The 24,687-nt window shown below is 55.4% G+C and overlaps 1 protein-coding gene across 2 annotated transcripts; it reads right to left on the bottom strand.

Annotated features, from left to right (window-relative positions):
- Positions 1–989: 989 nt before the first annotated feature.
- SERPINH1 (serpin family H member 1) lies at positions 990–11,614 on the bottom strand. 2 transcript variants are annotated; one of them, XM_012745067.3, is made up of 6 exons: positions 11,458–11,603; positions 10,068–10,111; positions 6,033–6,697; positions 4,545–4,643; positions 4,202–4,434; positions 990–1,992 (listed from the first exon to the last, which is right to left on the bottom strand). In XM_012745067.3, the coding sequence occupies exons 3-6, from the start codon at positions 6,652–6,654 to the stop codon at positions 1,690–1,692; spliced, it is 1,257 nt and encodes a 418-aa protein (XP_012600521.2). In that variant the 5' UTR covers positions 6,655–6,697; positions 10,068–10,111; positions 11,458–11,603; the 3' UTR covers positions 990–1,689. The 2 variants fall into 2 exon arrangements, with proteins under 2 accessions (XP_012600521.2, XP_020142202.1); XM_020286613.2 differs by lacking the exon at positions 10,068–10,111 and having other exon boundaries at positions 11,458–11,614.
- Positions 11,615–24,687: the final 13,073 nt, after the last annotated feature.

Below are 24,687 nucleotides of genomic sequence, written 5' to 3'. Positions count from 1 at the left end.
GGTCAGGGAAGGCTTCTCTCAGCAGATGACATTTGAGCTGAGTCCTAGATGACAAACAGTTGCCCTGCAAAGATCTAGAAGTGCTTGCCAGGCAGAAAGGACAGCTAGTGCAAAGGCCCTGAGACAGGGGAACAGGCATGGCATGCCAGGAATGGAACGATCTAGGTGACTGAAACACAGCAAGTACTGAGCATACTTGTCACTGTTCCTAAGTCTCCGCCCCTAGATGAAGCCCCTTGAGGGTAGAGATCTAAATTATTGAGTCCAGACCGGGGACTGGGACTCTGAACAGTTTTGCTAAAACTCCGTTGTGGTAAGAAGGGGAGTGATTCACCTGGCCCTCCTGCGGCCCAGAGTCTTGGCGGACTCTACCGGGTTGCCTAGCCAGGTAAGGGGTCCCTTCCTGGACTACCAACTTCTGGAAAGCTAGAGAGGTGCCCAGAGAGAGGAAGTGACCTTCTTAAGGCCAGACAGCTGGCAGACAGCAGAGATGGGGCTCAAACCCGGTTTCCTCTACTCCTCTGCCTCCGAGGCACGGCGGCAGGACCACAAGAGGCACCCAGCCTGCGGTCTATGGTGGGGCCTCCTCCTCCCTGCTACAAACCTGCCACATCCGGCCACCTGAGAGCAAGGATCCCCACTGCTCCTTCCTTCCACAGCAGGGCTCAAAGTCAGGAAGCCCTGGATGTGGAATGAGGTCAGCTGGCAAGGAAAGGCTAGGGAGCGGAAGACTGGGGCCCTGCACAGCAGGACAGGGACACCCTGGGCTCCAGGGCCAGCGCGGTCCTTCGGGCCCTGCAGCCACACCTCTCCAGGGCCACCAGCGTTAGCACAGAGCAGTCCTGCCCCACGACGCTGTCTGCATAGTGCCTCGAGTCAGGGCCCGATATGGGCTGTCAGTAGCAATCCTGGCTTAACAGGAGACCTTGTCCTCTGGGAAGAATGACATGTGAATCTCCTGAGCCAATCTTTTTCCATGCTCCAACGAATTTCCTTGGAAAAAATTTTATTGAAAAAAATTGTACAAATATGTTCTCAATTTGACAGCAACAAAGGCTCATGTTTCCCCCTTCCCTCCCCATCTTTGGAAAACTAAAAAAGGAAAAAACAAAAGTTCGCCCCCGTGATGTCTGATGCGATGCTTCTTGAGCAGAGTCTGCCCTGGAGCCCCTGCCGTGAGCTCTCCCCGATCCCCCTCACGGGGCCAGGGTCACTCCGGGGTGCCTGGTCCCCGGGGCTGCAGCACCTAGTTTTGTGGTTGAGGGAGGTTGTGAGAGGTTGGGTAGAGCCGGGGAGGGGGCTGAGGTGGCGGCAGTGTCGGAAGAGGCCGGGCTGAACCCCCAGCTCGGATCCCTCTCACAGCCGAGAAGCTCCGTGGCTATAAATATGAACACCGACTGAGGCGGCTTGACCTAGGACTTGGAGGGCAGGCAGGACGACGACTGCCCAGGTCCCACGGGCTGTGGAATCTCCCAGCTCAGCATCACGATCTCTGGGGGCCACGGCCCAGTGGAGTGAATTTTAGCTGGGAAGGGCTGCTCATACACACGGGAACCCTAGTCTGTTTCTCCACCCCCACCCCATGGAATACCCAAGGCTGGTGCCTCAGCTGACCCCCCTCCCCAGTAGCACCCATGATGTCTCAGGAGCCTTCAGCTGCCTCCTGCCATCCCACGCCCGCCCTGGGCCCTACAACTCGTCTCGCATCTTGTCGCCCTTGGGCCGGACCAGGCGCCCGATGAACAGCAGGGAGCCACTCTGGGTGTCTCGCACCAGGAAGATGAAGGGGTGGTCGGCGTAGAACAGCTTGGGGCTGCGCAGCTCCTCGCGCCCGTAGATGTCCTGGTCGAAGGGGTTGCCCTCTGTGTCCCACTCGAAGGCGGTGGCGTGGAACACGCTGGCCAGGTACAGGTCCTTCTTGCCTGACATGCGCGACAAGTCTGCCTTGTTCTTATCAATGGCCTCAGTCAGGCCCAGCCCAGCCAGGTGTTTCTGTGGGACCAGACGGGTGCCAGGTGAGGCCTCAGCACACCAGGCTCCTGCACCTCACCCTCTACCCGCTCCACCTGACTGCTCCTCGGAGAGGAGACAATCCTGCCCTGGCCACTGTCCATGTGCCAGGCTCGGCTCTGGGCACCTCAATCCTCTCTATAAGCCTTCAAGGGCCTCTAATGACCACGGCACAGATGAGGAAACCGAGACTCAGAGAAACAAGTCAGAACTGAGCCCCAGCGCTGCCCAGCAATCCCGAGCAGTGCTTCCCAAAGTGTGGCACCGCCGGGAGCTTGCCTGACCCCGGCCCCAAAGCTCAGAACTGCCGAATCAGAATTTCTGCAGCCAGAGCCTTTCCAACAACCGCCCAGGTGATTGCCAGCACGCTCAAGTTTGAGAAGGACTGATCTAAGGACACCTGTGTCCGCATCGCTCTGGGGCTTAAAATCTTTGCAGAGTGATACGGTGCCTGAGGTTTGCTTCAAAACAATCTGTTGTGGGAGGAACGGGTGTAGGCGAATCACCATTCACCATGAGCTGATCATGCCTGAACCTGGGTGATGGGTACTTGGGGGCTCATTATACTGAGCTCTCTATTTTTAATATATTTTTACAATGCTCCATGTAAAAAGTTAAAACACATACACACACACCCCTTTCCATGGCTCTGCACAGCTCTCGGAAGCTACATACAAGCTCTTTAATAAGTGACCTGTGCCTACGCCATTGCCTCCAGCCACATCCCTTGGCATGCCCCACCCTGCTCTCAGACAGCCTCGCTGAGCTACGTGCATCCTAGACGGCTCTCCCCTCTCCCATTGGGATTCTTCCGACACCGCTTCTTCCAGGAAGCCTTCCCTAGCCCACAAGGGAGTGGTGCCTCCCCTGGGTCTCAGCATCCCTGGATCTCCCTGCCTCTCAGCCTGGCCCTGTCTGTCTCTCCCACCTGGCTGGGAGCTCCCTGAAGGCAGGGCCCCGTCCAGGGCTCTCCGTGGCTGTCAGTGCAGGACAGACGCCAGGAAAGGACCAGATTTCTTTAGGCCCCAGACTTCCACAGGACAGTCTGCCTTCCCAGCATGCCTAACGGGCACTAGGCCTACGGTCCTGGGACTCACAGGGTCCTAGGACAGGCATTCCAGGTAGGCACAGCTACTCCAGTCCCAGTGGCCTTGCACAAGTCATCCACTTCAAATTTCCTGGCTCAATTTACCCCATGGACTGGCTGACTGTGGCTCTACCGAGCTTCCAGATGCAGGAGAAACGGGAGAGAAGGATCGGGGCCAGGCCCAGGAGGGAGATGGGGATGATCCCTTTCCAGAAACTCCCAGTGTCTAAAACACAGACCAGTACAAGCCCCACTCGTCTCTGTTCTGGAGCCTAAGCCCCATATCATTTTAAGCTTTCTGTCTCCAAGCTCTCTTGGCAGCAAGTCTGAGTTTATCCTGTGAGTGAGCAGCCCGCCAAGGAACCATTTCTGGCATCCAAGGTAAGAATGAATGGAAGTTTCCTTATTTGGGTAAGCCAGCAACCTCTCTCTCCTGTTTGACAAAAAGGCCACCATGTTTCCACCTTGAAGTCTAATTGCAGCCTACCACTTATGAGCCAAGGGGACCTCAGGGAGTCATTGCTTCTCTCCAAGCCTCTGCCCACCACCCTGGGTGGTCTTGACCATGGGTGTTAAGTTTCTGGCCATCCTAGGTGACCCATGATTACTAGTCTTATTATTGTATGGTGGATAATCCGGCTTGAACAATCTATAACTGAGGTACTTCACACTTCAAAGGCAGTGCAGTGACTAAGGGGCAGGTCTGGTGCAGGATGTCTGAATTACTGGTTGTATGAATTTGGAAGGGTTAGTTAACCTTCCTGAGCCTCAGTTTCCTCATCTGTAAGATAAAGTCTATCTTTATCTTAAAGTCTAACAACTTAAGAAAGTTGCTTTGAGGATTTGAAGAGTAAAATACACATAAAGTGCTTGGAAGAATGCCTGGCACCCGGCAAGCGGTCAGGAATACTCAGCTGCTGGTATTGTCACCACCTTCCCGAGGGCAGGGCCACGCCTCCTCCCCACCCCACCCCACAGCAGAGCCCAGCACTGCCTGGACACCCAGAGGGGCTCAGGACAGACCTGCTGAACTGGTAGATGGGTGCCCCGAGCACCTCCCCCTCCCCCAACTCCTGCAGGCGCCCGAGTTGGGCCACCCCTCACCTGCAGGTCGTGGGTCACCTCCACCACACCCTTGGGCAGTGAGATGGCGACGGCCTTCTTCTGCATCTTCCCCATCCAGGCCTTCAGCTGCTCCTTGGTCAGCAGCTTTTCCAGGCGCTCGAGGGGCTCCACGTGGTGAGGCATGAGGATGATGAGGCTGGAGAGCTTGTGGGCCAGGGGCATCTCCACGATTTGCAGCTTTTCCTTCTCGTCATCATAGTAGTTGTAGAGGCCTGGGAGGCGGGCAGAGAGGGCGCTGGGCAGGCTGCGGGGTGGGGGCGGGCAGACCCTGAGCACCCTGGGACCCCTGCCTTGAGCCCCTGCTTGCAGGGCACCCGCCTACCTGTCCTGTGCATCATCATGACGCCCACGGTATAGGAACGCGTCACCATGAAGCCGCGGTTGTCCACCATCTTGTGGTGGAACCTCTCGTCCCAGTGTGCTGTGGGGGAACAGAACACAGGGTCAGAGACACGTGTCCCCCTGACACAATCACAGCCCACGGCCGCCCCCAACTGCACGGCCACCCCCAACTGCACGGCCTGCATGTATCCCGCCATCGGCCTTTGTTTCATTTTTGGGGCACAGTGGCAGCCACCTTCCCCGAGCACCCAGCCCACAGAGTACATGGTCCCTGCTTTGGGGTGGGAGGCCTTGGCCCCAGGACAGGCTATCTGAGGATGTGGTATCTGGCTGCTCCCACATGACAGAGAATTAATTCCGCTCTCAGCTCAGACACCTCCGTGTCCAGCCCCTGCCCTGGTGCTTGACAGGTACTTGGGAAACACGCTGAGCTGGGCTTCTACCCCAGCCAGTAACTGAGGGGCTCTGTGCCCTGGCAGGGAGTGTCCCACGACCACCCTTCGTTCCTGTCTGCAAGTTCTGTCTCTGTGGCCAGAAAATAACCAAAAAATTAATGTATGACAGTGGCCTGAGCGCTGCCCCTACTCACAACCAGACCTGTGTTCCCTCCGGGCTTAGCCACTGTCCTAGCTTGGTCCCATTTGGAAAATGAGGGTCACCCCATCGTCACAGCAAACTGTGAGAACAGTAGTATCCACATAGGTACTCACAAACACTAACAAAATACGAACCCTAAATCTAATCTGCAATCCAACAGACGCGTCTGGCCCGAGGCCTGGTGCTGCCCCCTCCTAGCTGAGCCTCCGTTTCCTCACGTGTGCAATGAAGGCCACACTGCCTGACCCCCAGGTAAGGATTAGGGGCCTCTCTCCAGCTCACTACTGAGGCAGAACTGACTGTTAAATTTTCTGGCCATCCTAGGTGACCCATGGTCTTACCGTATGGTGGACAACGCGGCCTGAACCGTCTGTAATTGGGGCAGTTCACACTTCAGAGGCAGCGCAGTGACTAAGGGCCAGCTCTGGTGCAGGGTGTCTGAATTATTGACTGTGTGACTTTGGACAGGTTAGTAAAACTTTCGGAGCCTCAGTTTCCTCATCTGTCAGATAAAGTTTATAGTTTATCTGACAAAGTTTAACTTTAAACTTTATAGTGTAAATTTTATCCATTCCAAGGCATACACGCAGTAGCACTGTGATGGATGAAATTTGGTAGGAGCACATGGTCTGGAGTCTCTGGGGGCTTGGCTCCCTGTCCCATTCCTTTAGACACATCACTGTCCATGCCTCAGCTTCTCTGAGTCCAGTTTCTGGCACATAACGAGGGTTTAGTGACAGTCCTGCCTCTGCAGGTTGTTATGAGCATAAAAAGAATCGAGCACAAGGAATGCTGTCCTGACTCTTGTGGGGGGCTCCTGGGGGAAGGAGGAAGGGGGGGAGGAGGTCCCACGTCTACACCCCCAACTCACGCTTGAAGAACATGGCGTTGACGAGCAGGGCGCCGTCGGTGCGCTCCACGTCCTTGGTGACCTCGGGCAGCTTGCCGTCGGTGGTCTGCGAGGCCCACTCGTTGATGGACTGCAGCGCGCTGCGCTTGTCGCGGAAGTTGATCTTGGAGTGCTCACAGTTGTAGTGCTGCTTGCTGCTGCGCACGAAGTCGTCGGCGAAGCTCACCGAGCTGGGCCCGTACAGGCGGCTGCCCAGCTTCCAGGTCACGTTGCGCGCCGTGGAGTTGCTGAGCGAGCGCAGCAGCTCGCCCAGGCCCGTGTGCACCTCCTCGTCGCGCAGCTGCTCTGCGCTCAGCACCGCCTTGGCCTGCGACGCTGTGGCCGCCTTGCCGCCCAGCGACACGAGCCCCAGCGAGGAGGCCACGACCACAGGTGACAGCAGGATGTTCTCCACCGCCTGGTCCTTGGCCATGGCCTGGTACAGGCTGAAGGCCAGGCCAGCGCTGCTCTCGGCCAGCGTGGATGCTTTGGGGCTCAGCTTCTCCGAGGTGCCAGGGGCAGCCGCGGCCGCAGGTTTCTTCACCTCGGCCGCCAGGGCCAGGGCCAGGAGGCAGAAGGCGCTGAGGAGTGGCAGGGAGTGCATGGCCGGGAGGTGGGTTTCGTGCACCACAGTGGACCTGTGAGGGCTGCACAGAGAGGGTGGCCTTGAGGCCCTAGGCTGCCACCAAGTCCCTGGCAATGGGAGCAGGAGAGCCTGCTGTCCAGGAAGCCCAGACCTGACCCAGGGCTGCCAGCCTCTCAGAGACCTTCTTTGACCTCCCTATCCAAAGCTGGGTTCCCAGCGAGTCACTGCCAGACCACCCTTGATCTCCTGCACTGGATAGCTAACGCTGACATTTATTATGTCTTCTTCTTTTTTTTTTTTTTTTTGAGACAGAGGCTCACTCTGTTGCCCGGGCTAGAGTGCCGTGGCATCAGCCTAGCCCAGAGACTTCAATACTTTTATTCTAAGATCCTTTGACACTAAGATTTTAACATGCTAAGACACCTTAGTTGGATTCAAATATTCCATGAGGGCTTTGAGTGTAAGATCATCATAGACTATAGTGATCGCTTTAAGATTCAAGTAATCTCTGATTCTTCGACACTGATTTGAAAAGTCTGAAGCTTTTGGAATCTACGATTTCCCACGGTCCTTGTAATCAAAAGAATTTGAGCAGCAGCACCCTGACCCAGACTGAGAAGTTAGTCACCACCACCAGGCTGGGGTGGCCAGAAAGGCCACCACCCCATATAACTGACTGAGGCCAGGGACCCAGATGATTGATGCATTTGCTGGGTGCTGGGATTCATTTGCTGGGATTCATTTGCTCCCCAAGCATGTACCAAGAAGAAAGATAATGTACAAGACAGTTTGTTGACTGAATGAATGAATGGGTGAGTAAATAAGGTGTCTCTCTACTCTGTCCCTTCCTCTCCATATTGTGTATAACTGTTATATTTCACTATTGAAGAAGGTTTTTTTTTTTTTTTTTTTTTTTTTTGAGACAGAGTCTCACTCTGTTGCCCAGGCTAGAGTGAGTGCCATGGCATCAGCCTAGCTCACAGCAACCTCAAACTCCTGGGCTCAAGCAATCCTTCTGCCTCAGCCTCCCAAGTAGCTTGGGACTACAGGCATGCGCCACCATGCCCAGCTAATTTTTTCTATAAATTTTTAGTTGGCCAATTAATTTCTTTCTATTTTTAGTAGAGAGGGGGTCTCACTCTTGCCCAGGCTGGTTTTGAACTCCTGACCTTGAGCAATCCACCCACCTCGGCCTCCCAGAGTGCTAGGATTACAGGTGTGAGCCACTGTGCCCGGCCTATTATGTGTTCTTTATGTATTTATTCTTGCTCCTAAGCAGGCTGTGGCCTCCAGGACAGGAAGCCCAGCCAGTCTGCTTCCCCACGGTATCCCCGGTGCTTAGCACATAATAGGCCTCTTGAATGAAGGCAAAACAGGGCCACTGGGCCACACCTGGGGTGCTCAGTTTATACAGAGGTCAGCCCTGATCTCACATGACCCTGGGGGTGTTTTTCCAGTGAGAAAAAGCAGCAGCTGGGCTGAGTGTCTGCAGGAAGCCCAGGTGCCTGGGCAAAGGATGTCCTGAGGGACATAGTGGACACAGCGGATGGCCTGCTCCGCCCCCATGCCGTTCATTCTGTGCTGGCATGTTAATGAGTCACCGGCTTGTTCACTCATTAAATGAGGTAACCCAGATGCTCCACTCCGCTGCCCCAAGGTGACCTTCAGTGTATGCCTATGTGTTCACCCAGCCTCAGTCTCCCTTCTCCAAGCTGCAGGGTCTAGGTCTCCATGTCCAGGCCTCTGTCTGGGCAGGAACTTGGCATGCCCATCCGCCCACAGCCCCTGGACCAGATGGGAAATCCTGGGAACAAAAGCTCCTGGGACCAATCCTGTGGGGGATGGGGAGGTGTTCCTGACATAGCAGCAAGGACAGGATACCAGGGAAGGGGGTGAGTCACAGCTCAACAGAGCAGTGCCCCGGTCCCCCACCAGCAAGGCTAGCCAGATGTGTGTTCCGCCTCCCAGGGAACTGGAGCCACATCAGATTCCATGCTGCTCTCCCATCTGACAGCCTGCCACACAGGCCATCTGCTCCACGGCTTCGGGGTTACCCTCGGGCCCCCTCCCCAAACCCAGTAGCAGCAGCAGTGAACCGCAGGACAAGCCCCACTCTGGGCCTCCAATAAGGACAGTCTCTGTTCGTGGGATATTTCCAAACTCCCTCCCCCATCAGGTCATTTTCCCCTCTCCTTCATGCTGCAGGATGGGAGATGACGGGACAGGTGACAGGCACAGGGAAGGGTCAGAAGGAACCCTGGTGGAGGCTGGAACCTGCTGCTCTGGCAGAGCCCATCTCACAGTCCTCCTTGAGCAAGACCCTCAAGACTCTGGCTACCTGTGGGAGCACTGTATTTCGGGTTAGATTCTACTGCTGCCACCCTGAAAACCAGGCAGGTTCCCTCCCTCCCTGGGCTGCCCCCCTCCTTGGGGCCAGTGCAGTGCAAAGGAGTGCAAAGGGTCCAAGGAGAGGGAGGAGAGGAGAGGAGGGAGGGCCACTGGAGCCACAAATATGGGAGTGGGGGGTGGAGGGGTGGGCAGGGCAGGAGGTCTGAGTTTCACCCTAAAGCATGAGTGGAGGGGCAAATCTCAGCCCCAGGCCACCTCCCTCCCAGCCCTGGCTCCTTCCCCGCCAGGACTGGAGCCTCAAAGGCAGAGTTACCATATAATTTATTGCACAAATAAGGACACTTAAGAGAGTAAAATGGGTGCTACTAATTATTATGCCAGGACAACAGGCACAAGGCCACCCTGGCACATGGCCACCCTGCTTAAAGGCCACCTCTGATCCCCACTGCTGATGCTGGAGCTCAGATCACCGCAGAGGCCACCAGCGTCCCCTCCCTGAGGAGGCAGCTGAAGAGCCCAGCTCCCGGCCCTGCCACGTGGCAGGCTCTATCTCCGCAGCCCCCACCCCCAGCCAGCCAGAACCTCAAAGAGCTGGGAGGGGCTTCTCAAGCAAGCTCCAAATGACTAGTTTGGGACTCCTCAGGCAGCCGGTGACGTGGCAGGCAGGAGCCTGAATTACCTCTGCCTACCAGCAGAAGAGGGCTTCCACTTGGGACACAGGCCTGGGTTCGGGTCACAAGGGGTGCATGGGTTTGCCAGGGGACTCCAGGAGCCCTCCTGGGCTTAGATTCCCCATCTCGCTCTGCAGAGGTGCGTGCTGGGGGCAGGGCCACCGTTAACCCAGCAGCAGGGGCAGAGGAAGGCAAGTCACTGCAGGCAAGCCAGCCTCCCGCAGCCCGCCCATCTCGCCACAGAGAAATGCCAGCCCTCCGGGCCAAGTTAGACAACTTACAGTCCCACAAAGAAAAATACGGGATCACTTAGCCAGGGCTGTGCCCACGGCTAGCCAGACTGAGTTGGGACCCAGCGGGAAGGGGAGGAGATGCTGGGGGTCCCAAACACTTGAGGGGGGTCTAAAGTACCTGGAAACTGCCTCAGAGGGAGGTCAATGCCTGCCTTTTTCATTCTGAAAGAAAACAGAACAGTGAGGAGGATAGGACCCGGCAGAGGGAAGGTGGAGAAGGGCCTGGAAGGCCCAGCTCCCACAGGGCACCCTGTCTACACTGCCCCTGGCACGGGGCACAGCCAGTCCCAGATCTCCAGGGGCCTTGGAGACTGACCACTTCCCTATACAGTGGGAGAGACTGAGGCCAGGGCAGGGAGCCACCCCCGGTCCCTCAGGGATAAACAGGGGTCAGGCTTCCTGGCACCGGCTCCTTCCTCTCAGAAGCTCCCGTTACACAGCCAGCACAAAAAATTCTCTGCCAGGAATCCCAGTGGCCAGAGACAAAGGAGGGTGCAGGAATGGGGGACAAGTACATGAACAATGTGAGGACAGGAGGGTGGGGCCCCAGTTGCTCTCCCAGGGATCCGAAGCCCCCTCGTTTTCCCCAGGCCTCCATCGGGGCCCTGCAGCTCAGAAGGACCAGCCGGAAACTGGGGAAGAGGAGGGGCCGAGACATGGGGCCAGGCTGGAAGTGCGTTCAGTCTCCTTCCTCCCTCCAGCCACCTCAGGAATGTCCCTAAGCTGGGGGCAGGGAACCTAGCCTCTGGAAGTGGCCTTAACCCTGCAGTTACTCTCGGACAGAGGGCAGTGGACAGAGTAGGGGCGGCTGAGTCAAATCCTTCTAATCAGCCCCCGCAGCAGACGCACCCCTGTGGCTGCTCACTCCCTGCTTTTGAGGAGGAGGAGGAAGGCCTGTTGCTCAGGTCTTTCCTCTGGCCACCCTCATCTACCCCGCAGGCTGCTGATCAGCAAAGCAGCCACTGCTGGTGACACCCCGCAAAGTATGTGCACCCAAGGAGCCAAGGCTATTCCACCTTCTTTCCAGCCACTCCACCTTCAGGAGGGTCAGATGCCCCCACTCAGCCAGGGGAGGCATCTGAGGAGGCTGGGCCATCACTCGCTGCGGACCCCTGGGCCTCAACCCCAGAACTGGAGTCACGTGGAACTGCAGAGCCGGCCTGTCCTCCCTGTGGCTGCTGGGAGAGGCCCCGGACCCAGTCTCCCTCTGCTTCTGCAGAGTCTGCTTACACCTCCCTGGCCCCCAGCCCCACTGTCTCCTAACTGCCACCACCACCCGCCCCATGCGTCTAGGGGACCCTGCACCCTCCCACCCCGGCTCTGATGACCCCGGAGCCTTCCGTCACCAGCTGGCCCTGGGTTCTCCATCCCAAACCCTCAAAGTGCCAGGGACTCCAGTATGCGTGCTCTGGCCGGGCCTGCAACCCCTCCCGAGGGCCATCTGCCCCCCTCACTCCCTGAACACCCCTCGATTGCGCGGCGCCCCGCGGGCCGCCCCCGCCCCTCACCTGCGCCGCGCTGGCTGGCGCCGGACGGGACCGTCGCTCTCGAGCCGCGAACCGATTCCACTCTCCGCTCGCCCGCCCGCTCCCGGGATCTATATATGGCGGCCCCACCCCCTCCCGCCTGTCCCGAGAAACTTCTGGAAAGTTGGAAAGGCTTCCGGAGGGCGCCCCAGCTCCGCCAAAAAAAGCCAGAGACCTCCCCTAAATCTCCCCGGCCCCTGCCCCCTCCCTCCGCGGGCGCTCCCCGCCCCTGGGTCCTACTGCCGCCCTCAGCGGCCGGCTGCGGGCGCCGGGCAGCCCCCGCCCGGACAGCGCGTCCCCGAGCGCGGGCGTCCTTTCCCTCCGCCGAGACTCAGGACCCTTGCGGTCCTGGAGGTGAGTGGACCTGGGTGGGCTGGGCTTCGGACCCCTGAGCTGGAGGGGACACCGGGCTCCAGGGTCCCGCTCCCCAGGACTGGAGCCCCCTTCGACCCTGCTGTCTGCACTGGCCGGCCCACTCCTGGTCGCCGCACATCACTTGGGGCACGCTTTCCCTGCAGGGGCTCGGCCACGAGTGGATCTTCCCCCACACACCCCCAGTTTCAGAGCTGAAACTTAATTGAATCCTCCTACACACACCTCCCTCCTCAGCCTGGACCCCTCCCTTCGTCTCAGGGGAGGTGGTCAGACTTTGGGCGGCATGGCCATTCTACATGTGGGGGTCATCCTGAAAACCGCAACCTCAGTCGAGCTCGACCTTAGTGACAGCCCAGCCAGAGGGGAGAGTGAGAGGAGTCAGACCAGACCCAGTACCTGACCCCACCTGCAAAGCCCAAGACTTGGAGTGATAGAGGCAGAGACTCCTGGGAGCATCAGGTGGTCTGGCTGGGCAGGGAGAGGTGCACAGGAAGGAAAACCCCGGCTCTCCACTCAGCAGTGTGCAGTGTGACCCTCAGCAAGTTGCTTTCCTTTTCTGGACCTCGGTTTCCTTGGCTGTAAAATATGATGCTAAGGTATTCCTTGCTTCCCTCTCATCTCTCTCTCTCCCTTTCTCAATCCTTGGTCATCCTTGCCCCCTCCCTGACTGGGTCTCCTCCCTGTCTGGGTCCCCTCCCACAGGCTCCAGGTCTCCCACCCCACCCTTCCACAACTGATAGCTCCTTGAGCTCTGAGTTCAGCTGTTGTAGGTGCTGAGGACCCCCTTGAGAAGTGAACAAAGTCCTTGCCCTCAGGGATGTACACTCTGAGGGTTATGCATTCGCGTGCTAGTGGGCAGCTCAGTAAGGCCAATCACTTAGGACATCCTTTCAAACCTTCTTCAAGGCCAGCACGGTGGCTCACTCCTGTAATCCAAGCACCCTGGAAAGCCGGGGTAGGAGGATCACTCAAGGTCAGAGGTTCAAAACCAGCCTGAGCAAGAGCAAGACCTGTCTCTACTAAAAATAGAAAGAAATTAATTGGCCAACTAAAAATTTATAGAAAAAATTAGCCGGGCATGGTGGCGCATGACTGTAGTCCCAGCTACTCGGGAGGCTGAGGCAAAACCTTCTTCAATAGTGAAATAATAGATAACAGTTATACACAATATGGAGAGGAAGGGACAGAGTAGAGAGACACCTTATTTACTCACCCATTCATTCATTCAGTCAACAAACTGTGTTGTACATTATCTTTCTTCTTGGTACATGCTTGGGGAGCAAATGAATCCCAGCACCCAGCAAATGCATCAATCATCTGAGTCCCTGGCCTCAGTGATGGTGACTAACTTGTCAGTCTGGGTCAGGGTGCTGCTGTTCAAATTCTTTTGATTACAAGGACTTTGGGAAATTGTAGATTCCAAAAGCTTCAGACTTTTCAAATCAGTGTCGAAGAATCAGAGATTACTTGAATCTTAAAGCGATCACTATAGTCTATGATGATCTTACACTCAAAGCCCTCATGGAATCTTTGAATCCAACTAAGGTGTCTTAGCATGTTAAAATCTTAGTGTCAAAGGATCTTAGAATAAAAGTATTGAAGTCTCTGGGCTACAAGACATCTCAGAGGTCATAGATTTCTGCCTGCAGCCCAGGGCAGAAGTCCTCTCTTTAGTATCCCCAAAGGCAACACCCAGGGCCGTCTAAGACCAGGGAGCTCCCTCCTTCAGAGGCAGCCCAGGGTTCTTTTTTGGGACAGGTCTGATCATTAACAAAATCTTCCAGTGTGGTCGGGCGAGGTGGCTCATGGCCTGTAATCCTAGCACTCTGGGAGGCTAAGACGGGCGGATTGCTCAAGGTCAGGAGTTCGAAACCAGCCTGAGCAAGAGTGAGACCCTGTCTCTACTATAAATAGAAATAAATTAGTTGGCCAACTAATATATATAGAAAAAATTAGCCGGGCATGGTGGCGCATGCCTGTAGTCCCAGCTACTCAGGAGGCTGAGGCAGGAGGATCACTTGAGCCCAGGAGTTTGAGGTTGCTGTGAGCTAGGCTGACGCCACAGCACTCACTCTAGCCTGGGCAACAAAGTGAGACTCTGTCTCAAAAAAAAAAAGAAAAATCTTCCAGCTTTCTAGTGGTGTCCAGGTCTTTGTGGTGGCCGTCCTGGTTCTTGTGTGCTTCCTCCTGCCTCAACTGTGTATTGCTTTTAAGGATAGGTCCTCTATCCAAGACACCTCCTGGGTCCCAGGCCAGACCCCACTTTCCAGCCTCCACACCCCCACATTGGCTCCTAGGCTTCCTTCCTAACGTGATCAGTGAGCCAACAGCCTGGGCAGAAGCAAAGACGCATCAAGGCCGGCAGGATGGAGATGTTTGCCTTGGCTTTTAACAGGTCCAGATGCCAAAATCCCACAGAAGCATCCTTCCCTCCATGCTCTTACATCTCCTAGCTCTCGTAGGCCTCACCAACACCTTGGCAGGAAGCTGAGAGTTCTATTATTGTCCCATTTTGCAAATGGGTAAACTAAGGCTAGTGCTGTTAGATAAGCCCGGAATCTTAGGAGGTCAGAGTAGAGAGGCCTGGGGAGGGGGCTGAGTCTGAAGGGCCTGCTGTCGCTCAGGCTGGGTCAGAAGCCTCCTCCCTGGCCTATCATCTGCCTTATCTCTGTGTTATCACCCTGTATTGTCACTGGAGACTTTGGAAGGGCAGGGCCTTTTCCTTCTCACTCCCAGTCCCCAGCTCCCAGCACAGGGTATGGCACAGAGGAGGCACTTGGTACACATGGCCAGCAAGTGAGTGACGGGATGTGGCTGCCTGAGTCTACTGTGCTCCAAGCCTGGCCTTCCTGAGGGAAGAAAGGCAACGGCTCCTTTAAATTTCCAAGATCGGCAAAAAAATTTCAAGAGCCTCTGCCACATTATTCTTAGTGCTGAACCCAGCCCTGGCGCTGGCCGTGGCCCTTCCCCCACATTCCAGGCTGCACTTTTTGGAAAAAGCACTCTTTTGGAGGGGTGGGGGAGGAGGCTCTGAAGTGCAGAGAAACTCTCCAACATTTCTCGTCTGGATTGGTCCAGTGCCTTGGCTTCCTGCAGGAGGTGGTCCTGCTGCCCTGCTACAGGAGCCTGGCTGGAAATCCTCTAGGTCCTGAGAGGTGTGGTCTGCAGCAGGAAATAGAAAACCACCAAGTCCAATGGCATCCATACTCTGCAGAGAGGAAAGCTGAGGCCCAGAGAGGGGCAGGATGTTACCCCAGGCCACACAGCATATCAGAGGTGGAGCTGGGCCACAGCCTATGCTCAGGATCCCAGCCCTCTTCCCCCAGTACCACACTCCAACCAGCTCAGCCAGGTAGGCAGGCCCATTCTGCCAGGCGCTGCAGAAAGAGCTTTCTAGCCCCAGTAGCTAGATTCACTCTGTACCCACCCCAGAGAGTCCTAGGACGGAAACTAGCCTGGGATTTCAGTGCCCAGCATGGTCACATTTATGGTCATATTTAGTCCTTCCAGGTAAGTAGGAATTTTAGAATGAAGAAACTGAGGATCAGGGACACTAAGCAGCACGTTCAAGGGCACACAGTGCTGGATTGGAATCAGGTCTGTCTGTGCCATATGAACAAGGAGGGAGTGGAGGAGAGGACAGTGACATTTATGGGGCATTTTGCTGTTGCCAAGCCCTGTGCTGGGGACCCTCACAGGATCTCACTTTTAATTATAGAACATTATTTGGAAGAAGGTTTAAGTCCCTCCTTCTTTTTACATGGGATAAAACTGGGGCCCAGAAAGGCTCTGGCAACCGGTCCAGGGCTGGCCCCCTCCCTCCGGCAGCTCTTCTGTGAGATGCTGTCCAGGAGCCAAGAATGTGCTCTCACCCCAAGGCATGAGTCAGGAAAACACGACTTCTGCAATCTCTGATTCTCTCTATCTCTCTCTCTCTCTCTCTCTCTCAGAACCTTCTATCCAAAAGGGCTGTCCTGCATGCTGCCACGTTGGAGGGTGGGGGAGGAGCAGCCCTGCCCCCAACCCCCATCCTCTGCAGTCCTGGCGCTGTGGGAAGCCACATAGGACTCTAGTGACTTCACTCACACGCCTGACACAACACCCAGGAGACACAGCCCATTGGCGCGATGTATACACACGTGTGTGTCTACCCACCGCTGTGCGTGCACACACATGATACTCAGGGGCAGTCCCTTTGGGCAGTCCACGTACAATATGGCTGTGTAACTCTCCAGCGACCCAAATGCAGCACACACGGCGCACATGCGTGTGCTGGACATTACATGTACATAGGCACAGGCTCCCTACCTCCTTCCAGCCTCCCCCTCCCAGGCCTCTGGCAACCCGTGGGACCGGCTCCAATGCTGCAGGTTGGGAGGGTGGCCAGTCACTGCTGCCTGCAATTTCCCTTCCCCTGTTCACTCTCCTCCCCCCCAGGTGCTGCTGACGTCATGATAATCGTCATGCCCACGTTGGCCAGAGGGCTGTCCTCCCTGTCTTAGCATCTCTGACTCTCAGAGAAGGTGCTCCTGAGCTCTGACTACCCCCAGCTCTAATGTGCTTCAGCCCAGTGTGGCACCCCCAGTGTTATGGAATGCAAAATGCTCTCACTTGGGGGTCAGGAGACCCAGGATCCTGCCCCAGCTCTGCCACTTCTTAGCTATGTGTCTCTCTGTAAGATAGGGATGATGAGAAGCACAGATAGAATAATGAATGGGAAAGGACTTTGTGTGCCCTAAATGATGTTAGAGTCTCCACTCCATACCCCTGCTCACCTCTTCACCAGTTGGTCAAATCCTACCTAACCTGAAGAAGCCGCCTCTGAGCACCGTGCTGTCGGTCGCGGCACACCTGGCCTTGCACGTACACGAGGCTAGCAAAGGGGCTGCAGTGGGCCCTCCCTGGGGAGGCACAGGTGATGGCAGCCTGGCAACGGGGAAGAACCTAGCCTGGGAGTCGGGAAGTCTGGGTGGGGACCCATCCTGGCCACCACTCATCAGTAACCTTGGAAGGTCACTTTACCTCAGTTTCCTTTTCTGTAATGGGGGATTTGAGCAGGATCTAGAGGATCTGAGGGATTTATTAATATTTTTAAACAGGAAGAAGGATTCATATACACTCCTGGCAGGAGGAGAAATTGGTACGCTCTTCCTAGAAGGCAGTTTGCACTGCAGGCTTTAAAAATGTGTTGTTGAATAATTCCCTGCGACATTGTTTATAATAGCAAAAATTGGAAACAACCTAACTGTCTATCTGTAGGAGGTGGGAATACCATGAAGCTGGAGAAAACAAAAAGGAAGGAAGTTCTTTATGTCTTGATACTGATTTGCTCTTAGAGTGCAAGTGCGGAGTGAAGAGCCGTATGTGTGGTGTGCTGCCATGGCTTGTGTACCCAAACCGACTCGGGAAGGTCACACGAGAAGCTGGTAACATTGGTCGCAGGGCAGGGGAAGAAGTGGATGGGAGCCAGAGGTGCGGAGAGAGACTTATCTTTCATCCCTTATGAATTTTTTGACTATATATGTACATTACCTATTCACACACTTTTGGTATTTGAAATTATGTATGTTCTTTTTGAGAAAAAAATCAATTTTTAGGAATTTAGCTTAAGGAAATGACTTTTAAAACTATGAGCATAGATACATGCAGAAGAACGTTCATCAGAGCTTTCTTTGTAATGGCAAAAGAAATTGGAGACAAAGTCAACAAGAGCTGGAATATTGGAAAACATCGAAAATGGGGAAGCTGTTATAACCTTCAGGCAGAGAAAAATAGCTTGATGGATTGTTGGGTAAAAAATAAAGCAGTTATAAAACAGCATATTAATGAAAATTCTATGTGCAGAGCTATAGATATCTGGAAGGATGCTCACATTTCAACAAAAAGTCCACGCTGGTTTTTGGGTAATTTTCACTTAATTTTTAAGACATTTCTGCTGTTAAGAGGTTTGGGTTATTTTTATTTATTTTTATCTTTTTGAGACAGAGTCTCACTCTGTTGCCTAGGCTAGAGTGCCGTGGCGTCAGCCTAGCTCACAGCAACCTCAAAGTCCTGGGCTCAAGAGATCCTCCTGCCTCAGCCTCCCCAGTAGCTGGGGCTACAGACATGCGCCACCATGCCCGGCTAATTTTTTCTATAAATTTCTAGTTGGCCAATTAATTTCTTTCTATTTTTAGTAGAGATGGGGGTCTCGCTCTTGTTCAGGCTGGTTTCGAACTCCTGACCTTGAGCGAACCTCCTGCCTTGGCCTCCCAGAGTGCTAGGATTACGGGCATGAGCCACCTCGCCCAGCCTGGGTTTATTTTTTTTAATGAATGTGTATTATTAAGGCCAGGCTGGGTGGCTCACGCCTGTAATCCTAGCGCTCTGGGAGGCTGAGGTGGGAGGATTGCTTGAGGCCAGGAGTTCAGGACTAGGCTGAGCAAGAGTGAGACCCTATCTCTACTAAAAATAGAAAAATTAGCCAGGCGTGATGGCCCCCACTTGTAGTCCCAGCCACTTGGGACTTGGTGTTTTTAAGAGTTCTCTTGCCTGCTGAGTGGGGAGTAAGAGAGGGAGGCTAAAGAAGAGAATTGCACAGTGACCCAGAGCAAGGTGCCGGTGCCCGGACCGGGCAGGGGCTGGAGCGGGCCCAGTGGCGGTGGAAGGAGGCCCTGGGAGAAGGAGGGAAGGAGGAGTCTTTGGCGTCTGGCCTCACGAACAGGTGACAGACAGTCCCTTTCCTGAGCCAGAGACTCTAGGCTAGGGGAAGGCAATGAGCTTGGAGGGGAAGGTGGTGAGCTCCACTGTCTGCAGGTGGAGACATCCAGAAGGCTGTAGCACCATGCGTCTGGCACTCAGAAGAGGGCAGTCTGGGGATGCCAACCTGGGAGTCCTGGCACAGGACAGTGATAGACACCAAGGGTGCGAGATGTGGATCAGAGCAAGTATAGCGCCTGAGAACAGAGGCTGGGGAGAAATAGGCCCACAGCAGGCAAAAGGGAGACCTTGCCCCTCCAGGACGGGAAACCAAGGCTGAGCTGGCAGGGCCACTGGCGGGGGCAGGGCAGAGAGGGAAGGCCATGCTGGATGCCATGGAGCAGCAGTCCCCTCCCCCTCCCTTGCTGAGAATGCTGAGGGAGGACCAGGCTGCGCAGACTGATTCCGTGGCGGGTGGGCCGGGCCAGGGCTGGGGTCTGTACACTCGGCCGGGCCCCATTGGCTGTTGGGGCTGGAGCCGGCACAGAGACAGGCCGGGCTGATGCAACGTGGGCCTATCATTGCGGGCCCTGCGGAGGGGATGCAGCTGTGCTGGCCGCTGCCCAGAGGTTCCAGCAGGGAGGGGGCCTGGCTCCCAGGGCAGGCTGGGGCTCTGGGACTGCAGCCCAGCCAGCCCAAAGGCCGTCTGTTCTGGGTCTGCTCTGACTCAGGAGGGAAACACGCCTTTCATGGAAGCACCAGAGCCTCTGTGTGTGTGTGTGTGTGTGTGTGTGTGTGTGTGTGTGTCTGTTTGTCTGTCTGTCTGTGTGCGTGCGTGCGCATGTGTGATGGGGGCAGGGCACACACATCCTCTCAGGCTCGGCATTCCCAGGGCCAGATGGGGAAGGGAGTGGGGAGGAGCTGGGCATCCACACAGCCCTCAGGGCAGTTCCTGGGTTCCAGTATGCACTTGGCCTCTGACGCAATGTGACTTTGGGAAAGTCCCTGATCCCTTTGAGCCTCACTTTCCCCATCTCTTAGCTGGGACAGAGAGTTGGCAAAAAGAACTAGGAGTCTGGGGCTGGATTGGGAAGGCCCCCCGAGGGGGCACAGCTGACCAGTCTGAGCACCAAAGCAAGCATTGCAGAAAGGGAACTAGCACGTTCTGATCCCCACTATGTGCCGGGAGTTCTCGCATCCTCTATGAATTCCCTTGATGCTGCCAGGAGGTAGGCATTTCAATCCCGTTTCCAGATGGGGAAACTGTGCCTCAGACAGCCAGGAACGACAGAGCTAGGTTTAAAGCCGAGTCTCCTGGCTTGGGGTCTGGGGCTCTGTCCTCTGCAGTCACTGGGCCATGCCTGAGAGGGCGTCAGGTGACTCACGCTGGCACCGGTGTCTCCAAGGACTCTGGGCACATTTTGGGCACTGCCCAAAGCTGATTCCTTTGTTCCCCTGCCCAGGCCATAGGCAGGGGCCGTGAAGTGTGGGAGCAATAAAGGCAGGGGAGCTGCACAAATGGTGCCAGTTTAGAGGGAGCCCCAGGACACAGCTGGGGGCTAAAGGGACTGATCAGACCATAGGCTGAGGCTCAGGAACCACAGGCAGCTTCCTCAAGCTTCCCGACACGGGGTCCCTGGAAAACCAGCAAGGGCAGTCCTGAGTGCCAGAAGGGGTCTGTGCAGGTGCAAATCTAGACACCAATTGCTGCCCCAGGAACAGGCAGGGAGCCAGGTTATTGGAACAGGACTGTGAGTCCCTGGGGTTAGGAGCCCCCAGCACAGGGCTTGGCTAGGAGAGGGAGCTTAGCAAGGTATCGCAGCGAGTGAGTGGCTCAACTGCAGGCTGTGGGCTGGGGCAGCGCCACCATCAGAGGTGCACTGCGCTGGCCCACCCCCACGTCATGCCAGATGCCTGCCCTGCCACCTGGAGTAGGGCTGGGCTGCCATGGGGCCCTGGGCTGGGGGATGAGCAGGTCCAGCGCCCACAGAGCTGGCTCTGCCACCACTGGGCGTTTTCAGAGATGGAGCCTTGCTCAAGGGTTTACCCCGTAGGGGCTTTACCCTTTCCAGATACAGAAGGACTTGACCCTCAAAACACCATGTTGGCACACAATTCCAACCAGTGGCAGACTACTCATTTTCACTCAAAACCAACTTTTTCTGGGCAACTGCTCTGAGCCAGGCCCTGTTCTGGGAAGACAGAAGCAAACCAAATTCACCCCCTGTCGTTAAGCAACGGGGCTCACACAAGGTGCTCAGGAGTGTGTCAGAGGTGAGGAAGCAGCCAAGCCCAGAACTACCTGAGCCAGTGCGGGGCTTGGGGTCGGGGAAGACTTCCTGGAGGAGGCTGCCGGAGGTCCATAAGTTCACACCAAGCAGAGAAGACTGACTGGGAGTAGGAGAGGCACTTGCCTTGGGGGCACAATTAACGGGAGCATCAATCCCTCAGTAATCACAATAAATAACGTTTCATGAAATATTTTAAACAACCAAACTCAATGCAAATTTTCCCTGATGAACAAAATATCAAAATCTTTAATAAAGGCAGGATCAGGGCGGGCTTCGTGGACGTACAGCCCGTGCAGCCTCGCAGGCCTCCCGAGTGGGCCAGTGCTGCGCTGTTGCCATCCTGCAATTCCCGTGGCCATTCTCAGACAGGAGCGGCAAGGCAGAGCTGTGTCCGGCCTTATCGGAGCCCAAGGCAAAAGGAAAAATAAGAAGTCTTTATTTAAATTTTGATATTTTTTTGCATTAACTTTGATTTTTAAAAGTGTTACGTGGAAACCGGGCGCGGTGGCTCACGCCTGTAATCTTAGCACTCTGGGAGGCCGAGGTGGGCAGATTGCTCGAGGTCAGGAGTTCAAAACCAGCCTGAGCAAGAGTGAGACGCCATCTCTACTAAAAATAGAAAGAAATTAATTGGCCAATTAAAAATATTTATAGAAAAAATTAGCCGAGCATGGTGGTGCGTGCCTGTAGTCCCAGCTACTCAGGAGGCTGAGGCAGGAGGATTGCTTGAGCCCAGGAGTCTGAGGTTGCTGTGAGCTAGGCTGTTGCCATGGCACTCACTCTAGCCTGGGCAACAGAGTGAGACTCTGTCTCAAAAAAAAAAAGTGTTACGTGGAAATATTCTTTATCTTGATTACTGAGGTTTTCGGTGCCCCTTTAAATTTGCACCCGAGGTGAATGCCTTGCTTGTCCTCCTCATCCCAGGCCCGAGGGAAGGCAAGGAGAGGAAGGTGGGCACCTGGGCAGGGCACAGCACAGGCCTGGGAGGCTGGACAGTTGGGAGGGTTTGGGGAGCAGGCAGAGCCTTCAGGCACCTCCCTGGTCCCAGTGACCCTTGCTAGAGAGGCACCAGCTGTCCCACCCACCCCCCAAATCACTCCCTAAGCCTCAGTGCCTATCTGCAAGTGGCGAGATATGGTGATTCCTTTCAACACCCTGTCTTACAGGTAGTTCTGAGGGACAAATACAGAAGAAGAAGAGGAGAAAAAGACAACGACACTGGGTTTGAAGCAGCCTTATAAACTGGACAGTGCATGCTCACATTCTGTGACAGGTGCCCAGGCTGGTCTTGAACTCCTGGCCTCAAGTGATCCTCCCATCTTGGCCTCCCAAAGCACTTGGATTACAGTCATGAGCCACCATGAATTTACTCCTTCATTCTCTTTTATGTAGCAAATATTTATTGAGAACCTTCTATGTGCCAGGTGCTGTTCTAGGTGCTGGGACACAAGAGTGAACAAAACCAGGCCTCCAGGAGCCTGGCATGCTGGCTAGGAGAGACAGGCAGGAAACCACAAAGCAGATATGATCATTTCAGATAATAATAAGGGCTAGGAAGGAACAAACACGGGTGGAGGAGATGGGAGAGGACTACATTACACCAGGTAGCCTGAGACCTGAATGTGAGAAGCTGTTCATTTCCTACGGCTACTGTGACAATGACCAAGGCATATTTATTCTCATGGCTCTGGAAGTCAGAAGACTTAAATGGGCTGGCAGTTCCTTCTGGAGGCTCTAGGGGCAAATCTGCTTCCTTCTCTTTCCAGCTTCTTGGGGTCACCTGCATGCCTTGGCCCATGGCCCCCGCCCCCACTTTCAACACCAGCAGCACAGCAGCTTGCAATCTTCCTCTCTCCCTGACTTCTGCTTCTATCACATCTCTCTTTCTCTGACTCTGGCCTCCCGGCCTCCCTCTTATAAGGACCCTCCTGATGACACTGGGCCACCAGTAAAATTTCCCTATCTTGAGATTCATAATTTAATCACAGCTGCAACGTTCCTTGTACCATGCAAGGTAACACATCCACAGGCTCAGGGATTAGGGTGTGGACATCTTTGGGGAGCCATTCTTCTTCCTACCAAAGAAGCCAGCCTATGAAGACCTCATGGTGGGAGGGGAGCATCTCAAGCAGAGGGAGCTGCATGTGCAAAGGCCCTGAGGCTAGAATGAACTAGGCATGTTCTAGGAACAGCAAGCTCAGCTGCCTTGAAAGTGATGCTCCAGTTGGCTTGATTTTAGTCATCAGCCATGAGGCCAATGCCATCTCTGTAGACAAATGTCCACAGTATGCTCCAGGAGCCCTGCAAGTCCAGGACAACCCCACCACGGCATGCCCTTGGCATTTCAGGTCATCTCCTGCATCCCTCTGCTTCTAGCTGTTGGGCTCTTCACACGCTTAGAACAAGAGCCCTGGGTGTTTGAAAAAGTGCCTGCCTGGGCACTCACCTGGGCCGGGCCAGGCTGGCTCTGATGGAGGAGCAGGTCCTGCCCCTGGTACCTGAGTATAATCCTGCTCTTTCTTCCCCGCTGAAGGCCAGGATTGTGTGGCTGAGGGAGGATGGGAGCAGGAAAGCTGGACCTCAGGCAGTGGCAGAAAGCCTTCAATGGCCATATTGTTAGCTGTGGGCTGTGGCCGGGAGGCACCAGGGCAGGGCTGAATGAGGCATCTGTGTTTGCAAGGTCAGGATGCCCAGGTCAGGGGCTCTCCTGGGAGATGCCTTCCACCCCCCATCCTACCCCAACTCTTCCCAGACCTTGCCATGTGGTTTCCTTGGCATCTCTTGTACCCACCCCTCAGGGCCCACAGCTGTAACTGGCTGCATCCCTGTGCCACCCAGGAACTCCATCTTGATCACCAAGGAATCCCAGCACCCAGCCCAGGGTGGCTCAGAGAAGGTGTTCCATATAAGCGTGTGGTGAACAGCTGCATGGCAGATTGGTGGAATGAGAGGCTGCTGTCACTGTTGCTTCTCCTGGTCTCTTTCTTTAACCACTGCACCCATCTGCTCACTAGCCTCCCTGCCCCTGGTCTCTCCTCCTCCACACTGTTGCCAGGGGGATCATTCCAGCACAGCATCTAGTTAAAACCCTCCTGGGGCTTCCTGCAATCCCAGGACCCAGCCAAGCCCCTAGCCTGGAGTCAAAGCCCTTCCTGGCCCCGGCATCCTCACCCGCTACCCTACCGCCAATTCTCTCCTCTACCGCTGCACCACTCCTGGAGCTCACCCGGCATTTTCCAGCCCGTGTGCCCTGGTACGTGCCTATTCCCATGCCCAGAATGCCCTTCCCCCTTGTCTCCCCATACGGATGATTCCTACACATGGTTTGGGCGACCAGCTCCTGCAAGAAGCCTGCCCTGACCACCCCCAGACTCCTGGGGCTCCCACGGCCCCTGTGCTTCCCTCATCTCAGCACCAGTTGTGATTGTCACTTAACACATCTGTCTCCCTTCCCATACCCTGGGCCCCTCAAGGGCAGGGACTGATTCTGACCCCATGACATTGTCATCTCCAGGGCCCTGGGCGTAGTCAGGCACAGAACAAACACTGAGCAAAGGTGTGAGCCCAGCCCAGCGAGAGTGGTCGAGTCCTACAGCCGGACTAGCGGGCGCTTCTGCCCTCTGGTGTCCACTTTGGGTCACTACGCTTTTCTGTGTCTGTCATGGGCTCACTAGGGTGAGGAAGCCAGGCGGTGATTCTCAGCGTATGGTTCCAAGATGGGTAGTATCAGCATCACCTTGGAACTTGTAAGAGATGAAAGTGCTTGGGCAGGGCGGGGTGGCTCATGCCTGTAACCCTAGCACTGTGGGAGGCTGAGGCGGGAGGATCGCTGGAGGCAGGAGTTTTAGAAATGAAAAGTGCTTGGGCT

This window comes from Microcebus murinus, chromosome 4, assembly GCF_040939455.1.
Source record: "Microcebus murinus isolate Inina chromosome 4, M.murinus_Inina_mat1.0, whole genome shotgun sequence".
Lineage (NCBI taxonomy): Eukaryota > Metazoa > Chordata > Mammalia > Primates > Cheirogaleidae > Microcebus > Microcebus murinus.
This window is presented reverse-complemented; position numbering and strand designations above follow the sequence as displayed.

What these genes read in the sequence shown, in the direction of transcription:
- SERPINH1 (XM_020286613.2), bottom strand. Translation starts at nt 6,654, where the DNA reads ATGCACTCCCTGCCACTCCTCAGCGCCTTCTGCCTCCTGGCCCTGGCC. An exon ending in CATGATGATGCACAGGACAG is followed by an intron (nt 4,435 to 4,544) that starts GTAGGCGGGTGC and finishes CCCGCCTCCCAG; the next exon opens with GCCTCTACAACTACTATGAT. An exon ending in AGGTGACCCACGACCTGCAG is followed by an intron (nt 1,993 to 4,201) that starts GTGAGGGGTGGC and finishes CTGGTCCCACAG; the next exon opens with AAACACCTGGCTGGGCTGGG.